Source organism: Dryobates pubescens, chromosome 36 (genome assembly GCF_014839835.1).
Source record: "Dryobates pubescens isolate bDryPub1 chromosome 36, bDryPub1.pri, whole genome shotgun sequence".
Lineage (NCBI taxonomy): Eukaryota > Metazoa > Chordata > Aves > Piciformes > Picidae > Dryobates > Dryobates pubescens.
In genome coordinates, this window is record NC_071647.1 from 3,190,936 (window position 1) to 3,211,038 (window position 20,103).

The window sequence follows — 20,103 nt, forward strand, 5'->3', positions numbered from 1 at the left end:
TGCCCAAGCAAATCCTGTACCCAACCCAAATCCTGCACCCAACCCAATCTTGCACCCCCAGTGCTGGCCTCAGTGGTGCCCCCTCAGGGCTGGACACAGGGAGGAGGCTGCTGTGGGGACACGCAGCACTGGGGGCCTGGCAGGGCCTTTCCTTGCCTCATCTCTGCACTGCTGGGGGAGGTGCCCAGGGGTGGTGTTGGATGGGCAGGATGGAGATGCCCAGGGATGGGGGCACGTGGGCAGGACAGAGATGCTCTGGGATGGTGGCTGCATGGAAAGAATGAAGACACCCTTGGAAGGTGGCAGGTGGGAAGGATGGAGATGCCCAAGGGACAGTGTCAGGTGGAAAGGATGGAGATGCCCAAGGAGAGTGGCACAGGAGCAGGATGGAGATGCCCAGGGATGGTAGTAATGGGGCAGGATGGAGGTGCCCAGTGACAGTGGCACGAAGACAGGACAGAGAAGCCCAAAGATGGTGGCACAAGGGCAGGATGGGGATGCCCAGGGGTGGTGGCACAGGGACAGGATGGGGATGCCCAGTGGTGGTGGCACAGGAGCAGAGCAGGATGGAGATGCCCACTGAGAGTGGCACAGGGGCAGGATGGGGATGCTCTGGCATTATGACACATGGGTAGAATGGAGATGCCGTGGGATGGTGGCACAGGGGCAGGATGAGGATGCCCGGGGGTGGTGCCAGGAGGGCGGGAGGTGCCAGGAGGGCGGGAGGAGCCCGGCCGGGCCCGGCAGCAGCCAGAGGTGTGTGGGCCGGCGGCAGCGGCCGGAGCAGCTCCGTTTGGTTCTCATTAGCAGCTCTTGGCAGCAGCTGTGGAAAAAATGGCTTCAAACAGCAGAGCTGGAGGGGAGGAGGCTGGGCCCAGGGAGGGGAGTGGGGCCGCGGCGGGGACGGGGGCGCAGGGCCAGGCGGGGGGCAGGAACAGGGTCGGAGTGACCACGGCCTGAAGGGGGTGCGGAGGTCAGGACCACACAAGCTGCCCTCTGCGGCGTCCCCACCCCCAGCGAGCTGTGACTGGCTCCGTGCTGGGGATGCCAAGCTTGTGCCAGCTTGTGTGTGCCAGGCCGGCGAGCTCAGCGTGTGTGCCCGCTCCCCGTGGCATGAGCAGTGCCGGGGAGAGGGGACAAGGACACAGGGCTGGGGACAAAGGCACGGGGCCGGGGGCTGGGGCTGCGTGGTGGCATCTCAGCCCCGCTCCCCAGCCCCTCGCCCTGATGGGGATACTGAGGCACGGGGGTTGGGGGGAGCTGGCCAAAGCCAGCAGGGCATGGGCTGTGCCCGCAAAGCCAGCAGGGCATGGGCTGTGCCCACTGCAGCCACAGCCACTTCTCCTGCTTTTTGGGGGGGGGACGACCTCGGAGGAGCTCCTTACACAACCCCGGGGCTGGCAGTGCCAAAGCAACCCGGAGCAAGCAGGGGCAGCGAGCAGGGAGCCCAAGGAGTCCACCCCGCTCCTCCCTGCCTCGTCTGGCAGAGACGGTGGCACACCCCACCCTGGCCTGGCTCTGCCAGGGTGGCACCGGTACCCGGATGCCCCATGTGTCATCTCTCCCCGCCCCCACACCGCCACCCGAGGCTGGGAGTGAGTCAGGGTCATCTGGGGACAGCGGCTGGGGACAACGCTCGTCCCTGCTTGCCAGGGTAGAGCCGGTGGCACCGTGGCAGCCCTGGCGGCGGGCACGGGGCTGGCAATCTGTTCCCTGCGGGCACAGGAAGGCATGAAAGGGGATGAGGAGGGGGTGTCCACGTGCCAGGGAGGCATGGGCAGCAAGTGTGTGCACGTATGTGAGCATGTGTGCACCACCCCCACCCCCCCCCGGTTCGATGCCAGGGTAGAGCTGGTGGCACCATGGCAGCTCTGGTGGTGGGCACTGGGCTGGCAATCTGTTCCCTGCGGGCACAGGAAGGCACGAAAGGGGATGAGGGGGAGGGGGGGTCCACGTGCCAGGGGAGCATGGGCATGTGCGTGTGTGACCCCCCACACTTTGGTGCCCACGTGTCCAGCCAGAGCCGGCCGCTGCCACCCACCTGCCCGGGTGTCTATTTCTGCCTCCAGCCTGGATTTAATTCCACCCTGCCCGTGGCTGGCCTCTAATTAGGGGCCCAAAAAAGCCCTGGGCAACCTCTCATCCTCGGGGCGGGGGGGTGGGGGTGGTGGACTCACACCCAGCATCCTGCCCTGGGGGTGGGCACAGAGCGCGGCACCCACAGCTCGGCTGGCACCAGGGGGCGAACTGACCTCGTGGCAGAGAGCTGCCGAAGCCAGAGCAGCCAGGAAAGGGGAGGGGGGAAGGGGAGGAGGGGAGGGGGCGATGTCTCACCTGGCTGGGGGCTGCTGGGGCTCTGCCTCAGCGGGAGGTTCTTTCTCGGGGGTCCCTCCCATGGCACCCACCAGGGGGCACGGCAGGACGCGAGGTGGCAAATCCCTCATTAAGCCCTTGAGCCAATTACAGCCCGGTCCGTGCCAAGCCGCCGTGCCCGGGGCAGCCCTAAACCCCTTATGGAGATCATCCTGCTTAGGGCAGCATCTCAGTGCCCCAAGGTGCCAGCCTCTCCCAGCCCCCCACACCTCTGAGCCTCCCTCCTCCCCCAGCACCGTGGATCCATCCCCAGGGTCCCCACTCCAGTGTCCCCTCTCCACTTGCCCTCGGCCACCTCACCTGGCTTGCCGGAGGGGGCAAGGAGCGGGGCAGCCCCTGGGCACACGCCATGGCAGAGCCGTGCCCGGCTGATCCGCTCTGGGCAGCTTACTGAGGTGCTGAGCCGGCGGCTCGGCAGCTTCCCCACACCTTCAGCCTCACCAGCGGCTCCTCATCCTCACCTCGGCCCCGGGATGTGGCTCTGGCGCGGCAGCAGGGCAGAAGCAGAGGGGGCACAAGGCTGAATATATGCTGCGCCGCCCTAGGTGTCCCCTGTGCCACCTCAGGTGTCCCCCGTGCCACCCTGAGCATGCCCTGTGCCACCCCAGTGTCCTTTGTGCCACCCTTTGCACCTCATGTGCAACACTGGGCATCCCCCGTGCCAGCCCAAGTAACCCCTGTGCCACCTTCAGTGTCCCCTATGCCAACTTGTATGCCCTGTTAGCCACCCTGAGCATCCCCTGTGCCACCCTAGGTGTCCCCTGTGCCACCTCGAGCATCCCCTGTGCCAACTTGTATGCCCTCTCCCTGGGGAGAGGGTCCTGGGAGGGTAGGGGCAGGGTAACATCAGCCCCAAATTGGAGAGGAGCCTCCGGGCCAGGCTGGCTGTGGCACTGGGGACATGGGGACACAGGGACATGGGGACACAGGGACATGGGGATGTGGGGACACAGGGACACATGAACGTGGGGACATCAGACGTGGGGACACAGGGACATGGAGACCTCAGACATGGGGACATCAGACATGGGGGACACGGGGATGTGGGGGGACACAGAGTCACAGGGATATGGGGGACACATGGACATGGGGACACAGGGGTGTTGGGGACACAGGGACGTGGGGACACAGGGGTGTGGGGGACACAGGGTCACAGGGATATGGGGGACATATGGACATGGGGACACAGGGGTGTGGGGGACACAGGGGTGTGGGGACACAGGGGTGTGGGGGACACAGGGTCACAGGGATATGGGGGACATATGGACATGGGGACACAGGGGCGTGGGGACACAGTGACGTGGGGGACAGAGGGGTGTTGGGGACACAGGGACCGTGGGAAGATGGGGACACGGGGCCGTGGGGACACGGGGCCGTGGGGACACAGGGACGTGGGGACACAGGGACGTGGGGACACAGGGGCGAGGGGACACAGGGGTGTGGGGGACACAGGGGCGTGGGGGACAGAGGGGTGTTGGGGACACAGGGACCGTGGGAAGATGGGGACACGGGGCCGTGGGGACACGCTGGCTGCCACATCAGCAGCGGCAGGGAAGGGCTGCAGCCTGCAGCTGGGAACCAGATGGGGTGGGGAAGGGCAGCGATTGTGGCCAGCCCCAGAGGTGTCCCCCCGCCAAGACTGGGGACCCCAGAGGAGGACGTGGGGGCACCAAGCTGAGCCGGGAGTGTCCCCCACCAAGCGCCCCGAGGCGGGGGAAGGGGAGAGGGGAGGGTCCGGGGAGAGAGGGGTGGGAGGGTCCAAGGACAGAGAGAGGGACGCTGGGACGGACAGGGATGGACAGAAAGAAAAGGGGATTGGGGGGAGGGGTGGGGGTGTGACAGGCTGCAGCCCTCAGCTCACCTCACGGAGGGGACATTAGGACCCCCCCAGTTACCCTGTTGCCCCCCTCAGCGTGGCATCCCCATTACCCCGTGGGACAGACAGACCCCCAGACCAGGACAGAATCCCCTGGCACCTCTGCCCTCCCCCCTCCCCCCCCCCCCCAGGAACAAGATTACCTCAGCCCCACACTCCCAGGCTTGGGGGGCAGCACCCCACGGCAGGGCACCAGCACCCCAAAAAGCCCCCCAAAGTGGCTCAAATCACCCCGACCTGCCCCCCACCCCACCCCACCCCCCAGCAGGGTGCCAGCCCCCCTCGGCGTGGTGCCAGCCCCACAAAAGCCTCCAGAGTGACCCAAGGCACCCCAAAGTGCTCCACCAAGGGGGTCCCTCCCGAGCCCCCACCCAGGGTGAAGTCCACAGTGGGGCAGGGAGGGTGCAAAGGGCACCCAGGTGCCGGGTGCTGGGTGCCAGGTGCTGGGTGCCCTGGGCACTGGGGTCCATAGTCCAGCTGTGGCGAGGAGGGTGGCACAGGGGTGCCCAGGAATGTCGCTTGCCCCTGGGTTCGTTGGAGGCAGGGAGGGGAAACGGAGGGGGGAGGGATGGGGAGGGGGAGGGTGGCACAGAGTTTGGGGGCACCCCGCGAAAGGTGCTGTGCCCCAGCAGGGTGCCTGGGGTTGGGTGCTGCGGGATGGGGAACTCCGTGAGCCCTCATGGGGCTGGGGACAGGGCTGGGCGTGGGGGCGGGGGGCACGGGCACCCTGGGGTGTCAGGGAGTGGAGGGGGGGGGGGGACCTGCCAGCCCCCCAGCACACGCCTCTCGGTGTCCCCAGGAGCATATTCATCATCATCATCGTCACCTTCATAGCCATCTGCCTGCTCATGATGATCTTCCACGGCTGCCACAAGCTCTGCGAGGACCCCGGGGACCCCCTGCCCTATGGGGACACCCCGAGCCCCACGGCCCCCCCGCCGCTGCCCCCCATGCCTGCGCTCCCCAGTTTGCCCAGTGGAGCCATCCCGGTGGGCCTGGAGCCCCCCCCCTACAGCGAGGTGGGTGCCAGTTGGCACCGGGTGGGTGCTGAGCCGCTGGGGGGGGGGGGGGGGGCTGGGGCTGGCACGGTGGGATGGGGGGGGCCGTGGGTGCTGGGGGATGGGGTGGTGAGGAGGTGGGGTGCTGGGTCTGTGGGGTGCTGGGTGCTGAGGCTGTAGGGTTCTGGGGTTATAGGGTGGTGAGGAGGTGGGGTGCTGGGTGCTGGGTCTGTGGGGTGCTGGGTGTTGAGGCTGTAGGGTTCTGGGGGTATAGGGTGGTGAGGAGATGGGGTGCTGGAGATGTAGGGGGATGGGGTGGTGAGGGTGTGGGGTGCTGGGTGCTGGAGATGTGGGGTGCTGCGGATGGGTCTATGGGGTGCTGGGTGTTGAGGCTGTAGGGTTCTGGAGTTGTAGGGTGGTGAGATGGGGTGCTGGGTGCTGGAGATGTGGGGTGGTGAGGATGTGGGGTGCTGGAGTTGTGGGGTGCTGGGGGTATGGGGTGGTGAGTGATGCCTCTGTGGGTGCTGGGTCTGTGGGGTGCTAGGGTTAGGGGGGTATGGTTTGATGGGTGCTGGGGCTGTGGGGTGCTGGGGCTGTGAATGGTGGGTGCTGAGGTGATGGGTGCTGAGGGCATGGAGTGATGGGTGCTGGAGGGTGTGGAGTGGTGGGTGCTGGGGATATGGGGTGATGGGTGCTGGGGCTATAGGTGCTGGATCTATGGGTGGTGGGCACTGGGCCTGGGGGGGGGGGCTCACCAGAGCATGGGTGATTACAGAGACCTCCAAGTCCCCCCCCTCCCCGTGCCATGGACCCCCTCCCCTACTCCCATGCCCCCTCCCCTGCCATGTGAGGAGACCCAGAGCTCATCCTGGGGTGGGGGAACTCCCTCTTTCGTGGGGGGCGGGGGTCAGATGCTTCCCCCCACACACACTAAATGACTTTCGTTCCCCCTTAGGTGGCAGCAAAGCCCTTCCTCTACCCCCCGCCCCAGGGGCCGTGCCCAGAATGCGGCCGCGGGGCTCAGCCCCCCTTGGCCAACCAGACCAACTTCTAGGGGTGACCCCCCCCACACCTCAAGGACAGTTGGGTGATAACCCGGGGGGGGGACAGACACACGGATCAGGGCGGGGGGGGACGTGGACCCAGGCATCCGGATGGCCCCGGATGGGGCCATCCGGATGCCTGGGTCCACGTCCCCCCCCCCGGCGAGGGGCTTGGTCCAGCCCCCTCCCATCATGGGTGGGAGGGCTCTCTATTTATTCTCTTAAAAGGTGCAAAGATGTCCCTGCTCTGTCGGTTTGGGGGGGGCTGGGGGAGGTTGTGGGGGGAGTACAGAGGGAGAAAAGGGAAATTGAAGGGGGAAGGGGAAGGAGAAAGGAGGGGGAGGTGTCTGTACCCCTCCTCCCCCAGTTGTGGGGGCACCCAGAGGTGGGCACATGAGTGGGTGTCAGCTGGCATCCTGTCTCTGGCCCCATTCCCATCACATCCTGTTTGCCTCCCTATCCCCATCACATCCGTCCCATTTCGTCCCATCCCCATCTCCATCCCATCCTCATCCCTGGCCCTATCCCCATATCATTCCCATTCCTGTTCCCATCCTCCTCTCCATCCCTATCCCCATCCCCATTTCCATCCCTATCTCCGTCCCCACTCCTATCTCACCCCTATCCCCATCCCATCCTCCTACCCTATCCATCCTGTCCCATTCCCATCCCCAACCCCATCCTCATCTCCATCCCCACCTCCATTCTATCCTTTTCCCATTCCCATTTCCATTTCCACCTCCCTCTCTTCCTATTCCCATCTCCATCCCCACCTCTATCTCCTTCATCATCTCCATCCTCATGTTCATCCCCAGCCCTGTCCCCTATTCCTATTTCCATCCCCATCTCCATCTCTTCCCATCCCCATCTTCACCTCTTCCTATTCCCATCTCCATCCCCATCTCATCCTCATGTTTATCCCCAGCCCTGACCCCTGTTCCCATCTCCATCTCCATCTCTTCCTGTTCCCATCTCCATGTCTTCCTATTCCCATCTCCATCCCCATCTCCATCTCTTCCCATTCCCATCCCCATCTCTTCCTGTTCCCATCTCCATCTCTTCCCATTCCCATCCCCATCTCTTCCTGTTCCCATCTCCATCTCTTCCCATTCCCATCCCCATCTCTTCCTGTTCCCATTTCCATCCCCATCTCCATCTCTTCCCATCCCCATCTTCACTTTTTCCTATTCCCATCTCCATCCCCATCTCATCCTCATGTTTATCCCCAGCCCTGACCCCTGTTCCCATCTCCATCCCCATCTCCATCACTTCCTATTCCCATCTCCATCCCCATCTCCACCTCCGTCCACATCTCCATCTCTTCCTGTTCCCATCTCCATCTCTTCCCATTCCCACCCCCATCTCCACCTTTTCCCATTCCCATCTCCATCCCCATCTCATCCTCATGTTCATCCCCAGCCCTGTCCCCTATTTCCATCTCCATCCCAATGCCCATCCCAAGGGACAGGCCAGGGCCAGGGGGCTGTTGTGTTTTATTGAGCTTGGAGCAGGCTGCCCAGCACAGGGCTGTCCCCACGGCTGCTGTCCCCACGGCTGCTGTCCCCTCGGCTGCTGTCCCCAGCTCCTCAGGCCGCCTGGCGGCCCTGGCGCCTCTTGATCTTCTTCTTGAGGAGCAGCAGGTCCAGGTAGAGCATGCGGCCCAGGACAGCCGAGGCACACAGCAGCCCCCCGTGCAGGGCCCCTGCCAGCCCGCAGCTGAACACGTCCTGCCCTGGGGACAAGAGGTCCTGCTGGGACACGGCCACCCGCGGCAGGGACACGGCCACCCCCGGCAGGGACACGGCCACCGTGGTGAGGGACACGGCCACCCCCGGCAGGGACACGGCCACCCGCGGCAGGGACACAGCCATCCCTGGCAGGGACACGGCCACCCCCGGCAGGGACACGGGCATCCCCGGCAGGGACACGGCCACCCGCGGCAGGGACACGGCTACCCCCGGCAGAGACACAACCACCCCCGGCAGGGACACAGCCACCCGCGGCAGGGACACAGCCACCCCCGGCAGGGACACAGCCATCCCCGGCAGGGACACGGCCACCCCCGGCAGGGACACGGCCACCATCGGCAGGGACACGGCCACCCGCGGCAGTGACACGGCCATCCCCGGCAGGGACACGGCCACCCCCGGCAGGGACACGGCCACCCGCGGCAGTGACACGGCCATCCCCGGCAGGGACACGGCCACCCCCGGCAGGGACACGGCCACCCGCGGCAGTGACACGGCCACCCCCGGCAGGGACACAACCACCCCCGGCAGGGACACGGCCACCCCCGGCAGGGACACGGCCACCATCGGCAGGGACACGGCCACCCGCGGCAGTGACACGGCCATCCCTGGCAGGGACACAACCACCCGCGGCAGGGACACGGCCACCCCCGGCAGGGACACAGCCACCCGCGGCAGGGACACAACCACCCGCGGGAGGGACACGGCCATCCCCGGCAGGGACACAACCACCCGCGGCAGGGACACGGCCACCCCAGGCAGGGACACAACCACCCGCGGCAGGGACACGGCCACCCGCGGCAGGGACACGGCCATCCCTGTTAGGGACACGGCCACCCCCGGCAGGGACACAGCCACCCCCGGCAGGGACACGGCCACCCCCGGCAGGGACACGGGCATCCCCGGCAGGGACACGGGCATCCCCGGCAGGGACACGGCCACCATCGGCAGGGACACGGCCATCCCCGGCAGGGACACGGCCACCGTGGTGAGGGATGTGGCCACCAGCATGGGGCACAAAATCAGCACCATGAGGGATCAGCTCACCATGGGGAACAATTCACCATCGTGAAGGACTTGGCCACCACCATGGGGCACAAAATCCTCACCAAAGAATCACAGAACTGTCACAGGGCTGGAAGGGAGCTCAAGGCTCAGCCAGCTCCAGCCCCCTGCCATGGGCAGGGACACCTCACACCACAGCAGGTTGCTCACAGCCACCTCCAGCCTGGCTGCAAACACCTCCAGGGATGAGGCTTCCACCACCTCCCTGGGCAGCCTGTGCCAGGCTCTCACCACCCTCATGGGGAAGAACTTCTTCCCAGCATCCAACCTCAATCTCCCCACTTCTAGTTTTGCTCCATCTCCCCCAGTCCTATCCCTCCCTGACAGCCTCAAGAGTCCCTCCCCAGCTTTCTTGGAGCCCCCTGCAGATACTGGAAGGCCACAAGAAGGTCTCCTTGGAACTTTCTCCTCTCCACATCGATCAGCCCCAACTCTCTCAGGCTGTCTCCACAGCAGAGCAGCTCCAGCCCTCTGCTCCTCCTCGTGGCCCTTCTCTGGACCTCCCCTAAAGCTGTCTTGACCCTGCAGAGCTTTGATCTCCTGCCCCATAGCTATCTTGAACCCTGTGGGGGTTTGACCTCCTCCCCTATAGCTATCTTGACCCCAGTGGGCTTTGATCCCTCACCATGGAGGTCATGGTCACCACCATGGCTCACCAACTCACCACCATGAGGGATGAGCTCACCATGGAGGACACAGTCACCACCAGGAGGGACCAACCAGCCACCATGAGGGACAAACCCACCACCATGGGGGACATGGTCACCACCATGGAGAACCAGCTCACCACCGTGGGGTACTTGGCCACCACCACGGGGCACCAACCCGCCCCAATGGGGGACGTGGCCACCACGAAGGGGGACGTCACCACCCCCGTGAGGGACAAACCCACTACCATGGGTGGCCATCACATCACCATGGGGGCCATGGCCACCACCATGGGTGACCAACTCACCACCATGGAGGACTGGATGAGCTTGGGGGTCTCTTCCAACCTGATTGATTCTATGACTCTATGACTGCAGTGTCCACTGGGGACGTTGGCTGCAGGCTGGAACTGGCCATGGGGCCAGGGAGACAGAGGGACATGGGGACACAGGGACATGGGGACACAGGGACAGGGAGATATAGGGACAGGGAGATATAGGGACATGGGGACACAGGGACAGGGAGATATAGGGACAGGGAGATATAAGGACATGGGGACATGGGGACATAGGGACAGGGAGACATAGGGACAGGGAGATATAGGGACAGGGAGATATAGGGACATGGGGACATGGGGACATAGGGACAGGGAGACATAGGGACAGGGCGATATAGGGACAGGGAGATATAGGGACAGGGAGACATGGGGACATGGGGGACACAGGGACATGGGGGACACAGGGACATGGGGACATAGGGACAGGGAGACATAGGGGCATGGGGACATGGGGACATAGGGACAGGGAGACATAGGGACAGGGAGATATAGGGACAGGGAGACATGGGGACATAGGGACATGGGAGACATAGGGACAGGGGGACAGGGGGGCATGGGGACATGGGGGCATGGGGACATGGGGGCATAGGGACATGGGGGCATAGGGACATGGGGACAGGGAGACATGGGGGCATAGGGACATGGGGACAGGGAGACATGGGGCCATGGGGTCATGGGCCCTTACCTGTGAGGTAGAGGTTCCTCACAGGGGTCTCGGCTCTCAGGGCTGCCATCACCTCGGGCCGGAAGCGAGCCACGTCGTGCTCCGTGCCGTACATCTCCCCCCGCGGAGCTGCCAGGTAGTGCTGGTTGGTCAGCGGTGAGGCTGCCTCCAGGAACTCCACCTGCCCAGGCAGGGGCACGGGGGGGTGCTCAGGGCACGCTGGGGTGCTCAGGGGGCACCCGAGGCCGTGCCCTCTCTGCACTCCTGCCCATGGGCTATCCCAACCCACACTGGTCACCCTATTCCCACCGGGCACCCCATTTCCACCGGGCACCCATCCCCGTAGGGCACCCAGCTCCGGAGATGCATCTCAGCCCCAGAGGGCACCTCAACCCGCTGGGCACATCCCCTGCTGGTCACCCCAACCCCGCTGGGCACCCAGTCTCCGCTGGGCACCCAGTCTCCACTGTGCACCCTATTCCCACTGGCCACCCATCCCTGTGGGGCAGCCAGCTCCGAAGGGGCATCCCAACCCTGCAGGGTCACTGCATGGCTACAACCCCCGCTGCAGAACCACCTGTCCCCACCGTGCCCTGTCCCTGCTGGGCACCCCAGGCGGCAGGGGACAGGGTGGAGCCCCTGTCACCTTGTCCCGGAGGTGGGGGAAGCGCTGCAGTGCCCTCTCCAGCAGCTGCCGGGCGATGGCCATCTTGTAGCTCTGGTAGTCAGGCCCCCGGTGCTTGACACGGGTGCCAGCCCACTCCTCAAACCACTCGTAGCGTGCCATGGTCAGGATGGTCATGCAGGAGCGGCCTGCCAGGAGCGAGGGGGCACAGCTGGCGACAACCCCCTCCCCCCCCCCGTGGCAGGGGACCCTGGGGCCAGTGTCAGCCCCGTGCCGGGGGTGGGTGCTGGGATAAAGGAGCCTCTGAACCCACAAAGCCAAGGGGAGCAGGGCTGCAGAGCTGGGCATGGGGGGCATGGGGGACATGGGGGGCACGGGGGAACCCCACTCGGTACCTGGGTGCCGCTGCTCATAGGTGGGGTCCTTGGCAGCAGGGAAGGTGATGAACATCATGGCCTGGTGCTCAGGGACATCATCACGGCTCAGGGCAGCGTACTGGGTCATCCTGCCAGGCAGTGCCACGTGCCCACCCTGCACCCACCCCCCTGCCATGCACCCACCCCCCCCTGCTATGTACCCACCCTCCCCAAAATGCACCCAACCCACCCAGGGTGCACCCATCCTGCGCCCACCCCACCTGCCATGCATCCAACCCACCCACTGTGCACCCACCCCACCCGTCCAGCACCCATCCTGCATCCATCTCACCCATTCTGCACCCATTAGGCACCCAGCATGCACCTACTGTGCACCCACCTCACCCTCTGTGCACCCACCCTGCACCCACCCCACTCTGTGCATCCAAAGTCCCCGTGCACCCGACCCACCCACCCTGCACCCATCCTTCACCCATCCTGCACCTACCCTGCACCCACCCTGCACCCACCCTGCACCCATTCTGCACCCATTCTGCACCCACCCCACTCTCTGTGCATCCAGTGCCCCCATGCACCCTACCCACCCACCCTGCACCCATTCTGCACCCACCCTGCACCTACCCTGCACCCACCCTGCACCCACCCTGCACCCATTCTGCACCCATTCTGCACCCACCCCACTCTCTGTGCATCCAGTGCCCCCATGCACCCTACCCACCCACCCTGCACCCACCCTGCACCCATTCTGCACCCACCCTGCACCCACCCCACTCTCTGTGCATCCAGTGCCCCCATGCACCCTACCCACCCACCCTGCACCCACCCTGCACCCACCCCACTCTCTGTGCATCCAATGCCCCCATGCACCCTACCCACCCACCCTGCACCCACCCTGCACCCATTCTGCACCCATTCTGCACCCACCCCACTCTCTGTGCATCCAATGCCCCCATGCACCCTACCCACCCACCCTGCACCCATCCTGCACCCATCCTGCACCTACCCTGCACCCACCCTGTGCCCACCACACCTGCTGTACCTCCACTCCACCCACCCTGCATCCACTTTGCAGCCACCCCAGCCGCCCTCCATGCGCCCCCATCCCCGTGTCCCCACCCCGGGGTGCCCGGGGGGGGGGTCCCTACATGGTGTCCAGGTCATTGTGGGGGTAGATCCAGAAGTTGGTGGGGGGCAGGCGCAGCTGTGCCGCGCTGCCCCGCAGCCCCACGAACACCAGGAAGGAGCCCATGCCGTGCCGCACCAGCGCCAGGCGCGACACCACCCCTGTGGGGACAGGGCAGGTGACATCCTGGCCCTGCAGGGGGGGCGTGGGGGGGCGTGGGGATGCTGCCGGAGACATGGAGATGCTGGGGACAGGAATGGTGCCACGGGGACAGAGATTTTAGGAGTGTAAGGGTGCCGGGGATGTGGGGACAGCAGGAGTGGTGGGGACGTGGGGACAGCAGGAATGGTGGGGACGTGGGGACAGCAGGAGTGGTGGGGACGTGGGGACAGCAGGAATGGTGGGGACGTGGGGACAGCAGGAGTGGTGGGGACGTGGGGACACCAGGAGTGGTGGGGACGTGGGGAGACATCAGGGATGGTGGGGATGTGGGGAGACATCAGGGGTGTTGGAAGCACCAGAGACATGGGGATGCCAGGGACATGGGGGATGCTGAGGACACAGGGGTGCTGGGGACATGAGGACATAGGGATGGTGGGGACACAGGGGACACCAGGGAGACAGGAGTGCTGGGGACTTGGGAACGTCAGAACATAGGGATGCTGGGGACACTGGGACACATGGGTGCTGGGGACATTGGGGTGCTGGGGACACTGGGATGCTGGGGACACTGGGACACATGGGTGCTGGGGACATTGGAGTGCTGGGGACATTGGAGTGATGGGGACACTGGACACATGGGTGCTGGGAACATTGGGGTGCTGGGGACATTGGGGTGCTGGGGACATCGGGATGCTGGGGACACTGGGACACACGGGTGCTGGGGACATTGGGGTGCTGGGGACACTGGGATGCTGGGGACACTGGGATGCTGGGGACATTGGAGTGCTGGGGACATTGGGATGCTGGGGACATTGGGGTGCTGGGGACACTGGGGTGCTGGGGACTTTGGGGTGCTGGGGACACTGGACACATGGGTGCTGGGGACTTTGGGGTGCTGGGGACACTGGGACACAGTACCCGGGTGGCTGCGCAGGGAGGGGGGCAGCAGCTTGCCGAAGGTGTTGAAGACGCCAGCATCGGAGATGACGCAGGGGGCGAAGATCTGCACCTCCTCCTCCTCGCTGGGTCCCTTCTGCACCGCCACCCCTGCGAGCCGAGCACGGCGAGGGGGGCACAGGGGGCACTGTCACCCTGTCCCCATCACACGTGCCCACCGGGGCGGGGCTGAGCTGGGCAGGCACGGGGCGGGGGCTGTCCTGTGCTCACCCACGGCGGCGCCGCTCGGGGCCAGCAGGATGCGGGTGACGGGAGCGCGCACCAGCACGGCGCCGCCGGCGCGCTCGATCAGGGGCACGCAGTGGAAAGCGACCTCGCTGGCACCGCCCCGCGGGTACCAGGCGCCCCGCTGGTAGTGGTGAACCATCAGCAGGTTCACCAGGAAGCTGGAGTCCTGCGGGGCTGTGCCTGGGGACGGGAACGGGCTGTGGGGGACGGGCACGGCCGCCTCGACACCAGGCAGCCCCCTCCAGCCGTGATACGGCCTCCCCTATCGCGACATGGCCCTCTTGGTCATGATACGGCCCTCTCCTCTCATGCTATAGCCCTCTCCTACCATGGTACAGCCCCCTCCTACCGCCACATGGCTTCCCCTATCATGATATGACCCTCTTCATCACGATACAGCCCTCCTCTATTATGATATAGTTCTGTCCTACCATGATATAGACCTCTTCTACTTTGATATGGCCTCCCCTATCGTGATATGATGCACTTCATCACGATACAGCCCTTCTCTATCGTGATATAGCCCTCTCCTACAGCCTCTTCTATTGCGTTATAGCCCTTTTCATCACGATACAGCCCTTCTCTATCGTGATATAGCCCTCTCCTACCTTGACATGGCCTCTCCTATAGCGATATGCCCCTCTTCATCACAATACAGCCCTTCTCTATCGTGATATAGCCCTCTCCTACCTTGACATGGCCTCTCCTATCGCAATATGACCCTCTTCATCACGATACAGCCCTTCTCTATCGTGATATAGCCCTCTCCTACAGCCTCTTCTATTGCGTTATAGCCCTTTTCATCACGATACAGCCCTTCTCTATCGTGATATAGCCCTCTCCTACCTTGACATGGCCTCTCCTATCGCGATATGCCCCTCTTCATCACAATACAGCCCTCCCCCATCATGCTCCAGCCCCCTCCCCGTCCCGCCAGCCCCTACCATAGAAGAGGTAGCCGAGCAGGGCGCGCAGGTCGCGGTTGTCTGTCAGCCGCGCCACGGCCTGGCTGTGGCTGGTGGCTGCCAGGCGGAAGACGGGGGAGATGCGGTGCAGCAGGCCTGTGCGCAGCAGCAGGGAGCTCAGCCAGCCCGGCACCATCTTCAGCACCGCCAGCAGCGCCACGTGTCGCGAGGCCATCTGTGCCAGGCCCGCTCGTGTCACCACGGCCCCCCCGGCGTCCCTGCCCTGACCCCGGCGCCCGTCCGCACCGCCCATGGCCACACCGCCCACGACCACACCGCCCACGGCCACACCGCCCATGGCCACTCCACCCATGGCCACGCCACCCATCCCCACCGCCCATGGCCACACCACCCATGGCCACACCATCCCCATCGTTGGTCCCCACCAAGATCATTGCTCAGCACCCCACCATGACCATCACTTCTGTCCCCACCATGACCATCACACATGTCCCAAACTTTCCCACTTCCCCACCATGCCCACAACCCACGTCCCACTCCCTCCATCCTCACCACCCGTGTCCCCCCCATGCCCATCACCCATGTCCCACTCCCTCCATCCTCACCACCCGTGTCCCCCCCATGCCCATCACCCATGTCCCCCTTCCTCCATCCTCACCACCTGTGTCCCCACCATGCCCATCACCCATGTCCCCCTCCCTCCATCCTCACCACCTGTGTCCCCCCCATGCCCATCACCCATGTCCCCCTCCCTCCATCCTCACCACCTGTGTCCCCCCCATGCCCATCACCCACGTCCCCCTCCCTCCATCCTCACCACCTTTGTCCCCCCCATGCCCATCACCCATGTCCCCCTCCCTCCACCCTCACCACCTGTGTCCCCACCATGCCCATCATTTCTGCCCCACACCATCACCATGACCACTACTTGTGCCCCCACCGTGCCCATTGCCCTTGTCCCCAGCATTCTCACTGCCCCCTCATCACCATGCCCATCACACCTGTGTGCACCATGCCCATCCTTTCTATCTCATGCCACGACCATCACCTAGGTGCCCACCACGACCATCGTCCCCACGGTGCCATCCCTCTTGTCCCCCCTGCTCCTTCCCCACCGTGCCTATCATTTCTGCCCCCCCCCCCATGCCCATCATGCCTGTCCCCCCCATGCCCATCATGCCTGTCCCATATCATAACCATCACTTGTGTCCCCAGCATGTCCTTCACCCTCACCCCCCACATCCCCACTGCTCTTCCCCCACCACGACCACCACCCCTGGCCTCCCACCACCCACGCTCCCACTCGGACCCCTCAGTGCCGCCACCACCCTCTCCATCCCCACCTCCCTGACCACTCCCTGGGGGAGATGTCACCACCTGGGGCAGGGGGAGGGTGTCCCACCTTGGAGAGCTTCATGAACTCCCTGATGGCCTCCTTCTCCTCGGGGAACTGCTCCTCCAGGGTGGCGGCGAAGGTGGTCTTGCCAGACCGCAGCTGGTAGCGCCGGGTGCCCAGGGTCACCTCGTCGTAGGGGTCGGGCAGGCGGTGCCAGCAGAGCTGCCCATCGGTCAGCTGGTCCAGTGCCACCCTCAGCATGCTGCCCTCGTGCATCTGCCCCACGTAGTGGATGCCTGTGGTGGGGACAGCATGGGGGGTGGCACAGGGTTGTCACCGCCGCCCCTGAGACGTGTGGTGGGGACTCCCCCTCTCCCCCACCCCCCGGGAGAGGCTGGTGGGGGATTAAAGAGTTTAACCTCTGTCTGCAGTGGGGCAGCTCCAGGGGGGCAGCTGCAAGCGTGGCACAGCCACAGGAACACCGAATCCCAGCGGGGTAGGGGTGGGAAGGGACCTCTGGAGCTCACCCAGTCCAACCCCCTGCTCCAGCAGGGCTCCCACAGCAGCTTGCCCAGGAGCACAGTGGCCAGGGGGGGTTGGAAGCTCTCCACACAAGGAGACTCCACAACCGCTCTGGGCAGCCTGCTCCAGGGCTCAGCACCCTCACACCAAAGAAGTTTCTCCTCCTGGTCAGGTGGAGCCTCCTGGGTTCCAGTTTGTGCCCACTGCCCCTTGTGCTGTCCCTGGGCACCCCTGAGCAGAGTCTGGCCCCAGCCTCTTGCCCCCCACAGCTCCTTTCACTCTTGCTGAGCATTGCTCAGCTCCCCTCTGGGACTGCTCTTCTCCAGGCTCTCAGCCCCAGGGCTCTCAGCCTCTCTGTAGCCTCCTCTGGACTCTCTCCAGCAGTTCCCTGTCCCTCTTGAACTGTGGACCCCAAAACTGGACCCAGGGCTCCAGATGTGGCCTCATTAGGGCAGAGTAGAGGCGGGGGAGAACCTCCTTGGCCTGCTGGCCACACTCTTCCGAATGCACCTCAGAGCACCATTGCCCTTCTTGGCCACAAGAGCACAGTGCTGCCTCGTGGTGAAGTTGTCCCCCAGCACTCCCAGCTGCTTCTCCTTGGAGCTGCTCCCCAGCAGGTCCCCTCTCAGCTGCCCTGCTGCAGGAGGTTGTTCCTCCCCAGGGGCAGGACTCTGCCTTTGCCCTGCTTGAGCTTCATGAGCTTCCCTCCACCCAGCTCTGCAGCCTGGCCAGGTCTCACTGGATGGCAGCACAGCACACACTGCACACACACATTGCACATGCACACTGCACACTCACTGCACATGCACACTGCACACACTGCACACACTCACTGCACACACACACTGCACACACACACACTGCACACACTGTATACACTCACTGCACACACACACTGCACACACACACACTGCACACACTGTATACACTCACTGCACACACACACTGCACACACACACACTGCACACACTGTATACACTCACTGCACACACACACTGCACACACACACACTGCACACACTGCACACACTCACTGCACACACACACTGCACACACACACACTGCACACACTGTATACACTCACTGCACACACACACTGCACACACACACACACTGCACACTCACACTGCACACACTGTGTACACTCACTGCACACTGTATACACAGACTGCACACACACTGCACACACTGTATACACTCACTGCACACACACACTGCACACACACACACTGCACACACTGTATACACACACTGCACACACACACTGCACACACACACACTGCACACTGTATACACACACTGCACACTCACACTGCACACACTGTGTACACTCACTGCACACTGTATACACAGACTGCACACACACTGCACACACTGTATACACACACTGCACACACACACTTCTCACTCACTGCATGCACACACACACTGCACATTCACTGCACACTCACTGCTCACACACTTCATGAAAACAGCACTGGGTACTGGGGTGTCCAGGTGGGGGTATCAGGGTGCCAGGTGTTGGGATGCCAGGGTGCTGGGCTGCCAGGGTACCAGAGCCACTGGAGTACCAGGTTGCCAAGGGGAGGGCATAGAGGGTGCTGGGGTGCAAGGGTGAAAGCAGTACCAGGGGAGCCAGGGTGCCAGGGGAGCCAGGGTGCCAAGGTGCCAAGGGAGGGTTGCAGGGTGTCCTTACCCACGTCAAACTCGTAGCCCTGATCCTCAAAGGTGTGGCAGCATCCCCCAGCCTGGTCATGTTGCTCCAGCACCAGCACCCTCTTGCCAGCCTTGGCTAAGGTGGCAGCCGCTGCCAGGCCACCTATGCCGCTGCCGATGACCACAGCGTCCAGCTCCGGTGGCACACGGTGGGCACTGAACCCTGGGCACACGAGCGTGCATGAGCACTGCATGAGAGCAGCATGCCCAAGGTGCCAGGGGACGGACAGGCAGCAGGCACCCAGCACTCACCCTGCTTCAGGACCTTGTCCCGGGCCCGCGGCTCCGTCACCAGTGGCCGGGGGGGTCCCGAGGGGGGCCGGGCAAAGGGGTTGCCAGAGGCAGCCAGGAGCCGGTGGGCCACCAGCCCCAGTGCCAGCGTGACCAAGGCCACCAGCAGCAGCAGCGTGATCCACATGGCTGCCCCCGCGCTCAGCACCTTCCACAAGGCAGCCCTGGCACCTTATGGCCCTGGCAGCTTGCGGGCAGGGCAGCTTACGGAGGAGATTATGGGCACGGCGGTGGCAGCGCAGAGCCGCCGCGGCTCCTGGCGGCTTCTAGTGGCAGCCTACGGCCGCAGTACCTCACAGCCGGGGGACATCTGCGGTCGTGGCACCTCGGACAGCCGAGAAACCTCCGAGACCGAGAGAGACGGGCAGCGTTTTCCCCGCCGTGCTGTTCAGCTTTCGGCAGCCGAGAAGCTCCGGGAAGCGTCTCCCCGGCCCCTCGCCGTGTCTCCGGCGAAGGGGGAGCGGCAGCCACCCCGGGCGATTTCGAACTCCCCGAGCAAGGTCGATCAAAGAGCAAGGCGAGGCGGCAGGGCGAGTCCCGGCAGCCGGCGAGGCCGGCGGCTTGCAGCGACCCAGCCGCGGCTGCACCCCGACCGACGACTGCTGCTAGAAAAGCTGTGGGAACCCAGACGCGGAGGCGTCCGGGCTGACAGAGCATGCCAGGGCCTGGCACTCGCAAGGGAGGGTGGCAGAGACAGCACGGGAGGTGGGAACGGGTCCGTGCCGGGACCGGCATCGGTTCATATTTATCACTGCTACAGGCAGCAGCAGCAGTGTGCAGATGACACCGAGCTGAGTGGTGCTGTCGGTATGCCAGAGGGACAGGATGGCATCCATGGAGACGGGATGGCATTCAGAGGGACAGGATGGCATTCAGAGGGTCAGGATGGCATCCAAAGGGACAGGATGGCATCCAGAGGAACCTCCTGAGGTTCAAGCAGAGCAAGTGCAGGGTCCTGCAGCTGGGCTGGGACCATCCTCACTGCCAGGGCAGGATGGGGGAGGAGGAGAGGAGAGAAAGCAGCCTGAGTAAAAGGATTTGGGGGATGCTGGTGGGGGAGAAGCTGGGCAGGAGCAGGCAGTGTGAGCT

The 20,103-nt window shown here is 64.4% G+C and overlaps 1 protein-coding gene across 1 annotated transcript; it reads right to left on the bottom strand.

Annotated features, from left to right (window-relative positions):
- Window positions 1-7,797: 7,797 nt before the first annotated feature.
- On the bottom strand, window positions 7,798-19,258 carry LOC104309381 (all-trans-retinol 13,14-reductase-like). Its single transcript, XM_054176860.1, has 11 exons — window positions 18,976-19,258; window positions 18,704-18,886; window positions 16,553-16,782; window positions 15,169-15,364; window positions 14,207-14,404; window positions 13,958-14,086; window positions 12,900-13,038; window positions 11,773-11,882; window positions 11,399-11,565; window positions 10,774-10,933; window positions 7,798-8,022 (listed from the first exon to the last, which is right to left on the bottom strand). Exons 1-11 carry the CDS (start codon window positions 19,139-19,141, stop codon window positions 7,877-7,879), a joined length of 1,824 nt encoding a protein of 607 aa, XP_054032835.1. The 5' UTR covers window positions 19,142-19,258; the 3' UTR covers window positions 7,798-7,876.
- Between the last annotated feature and the right edge of the window lie 845 nt (window positions 19,259-20,103).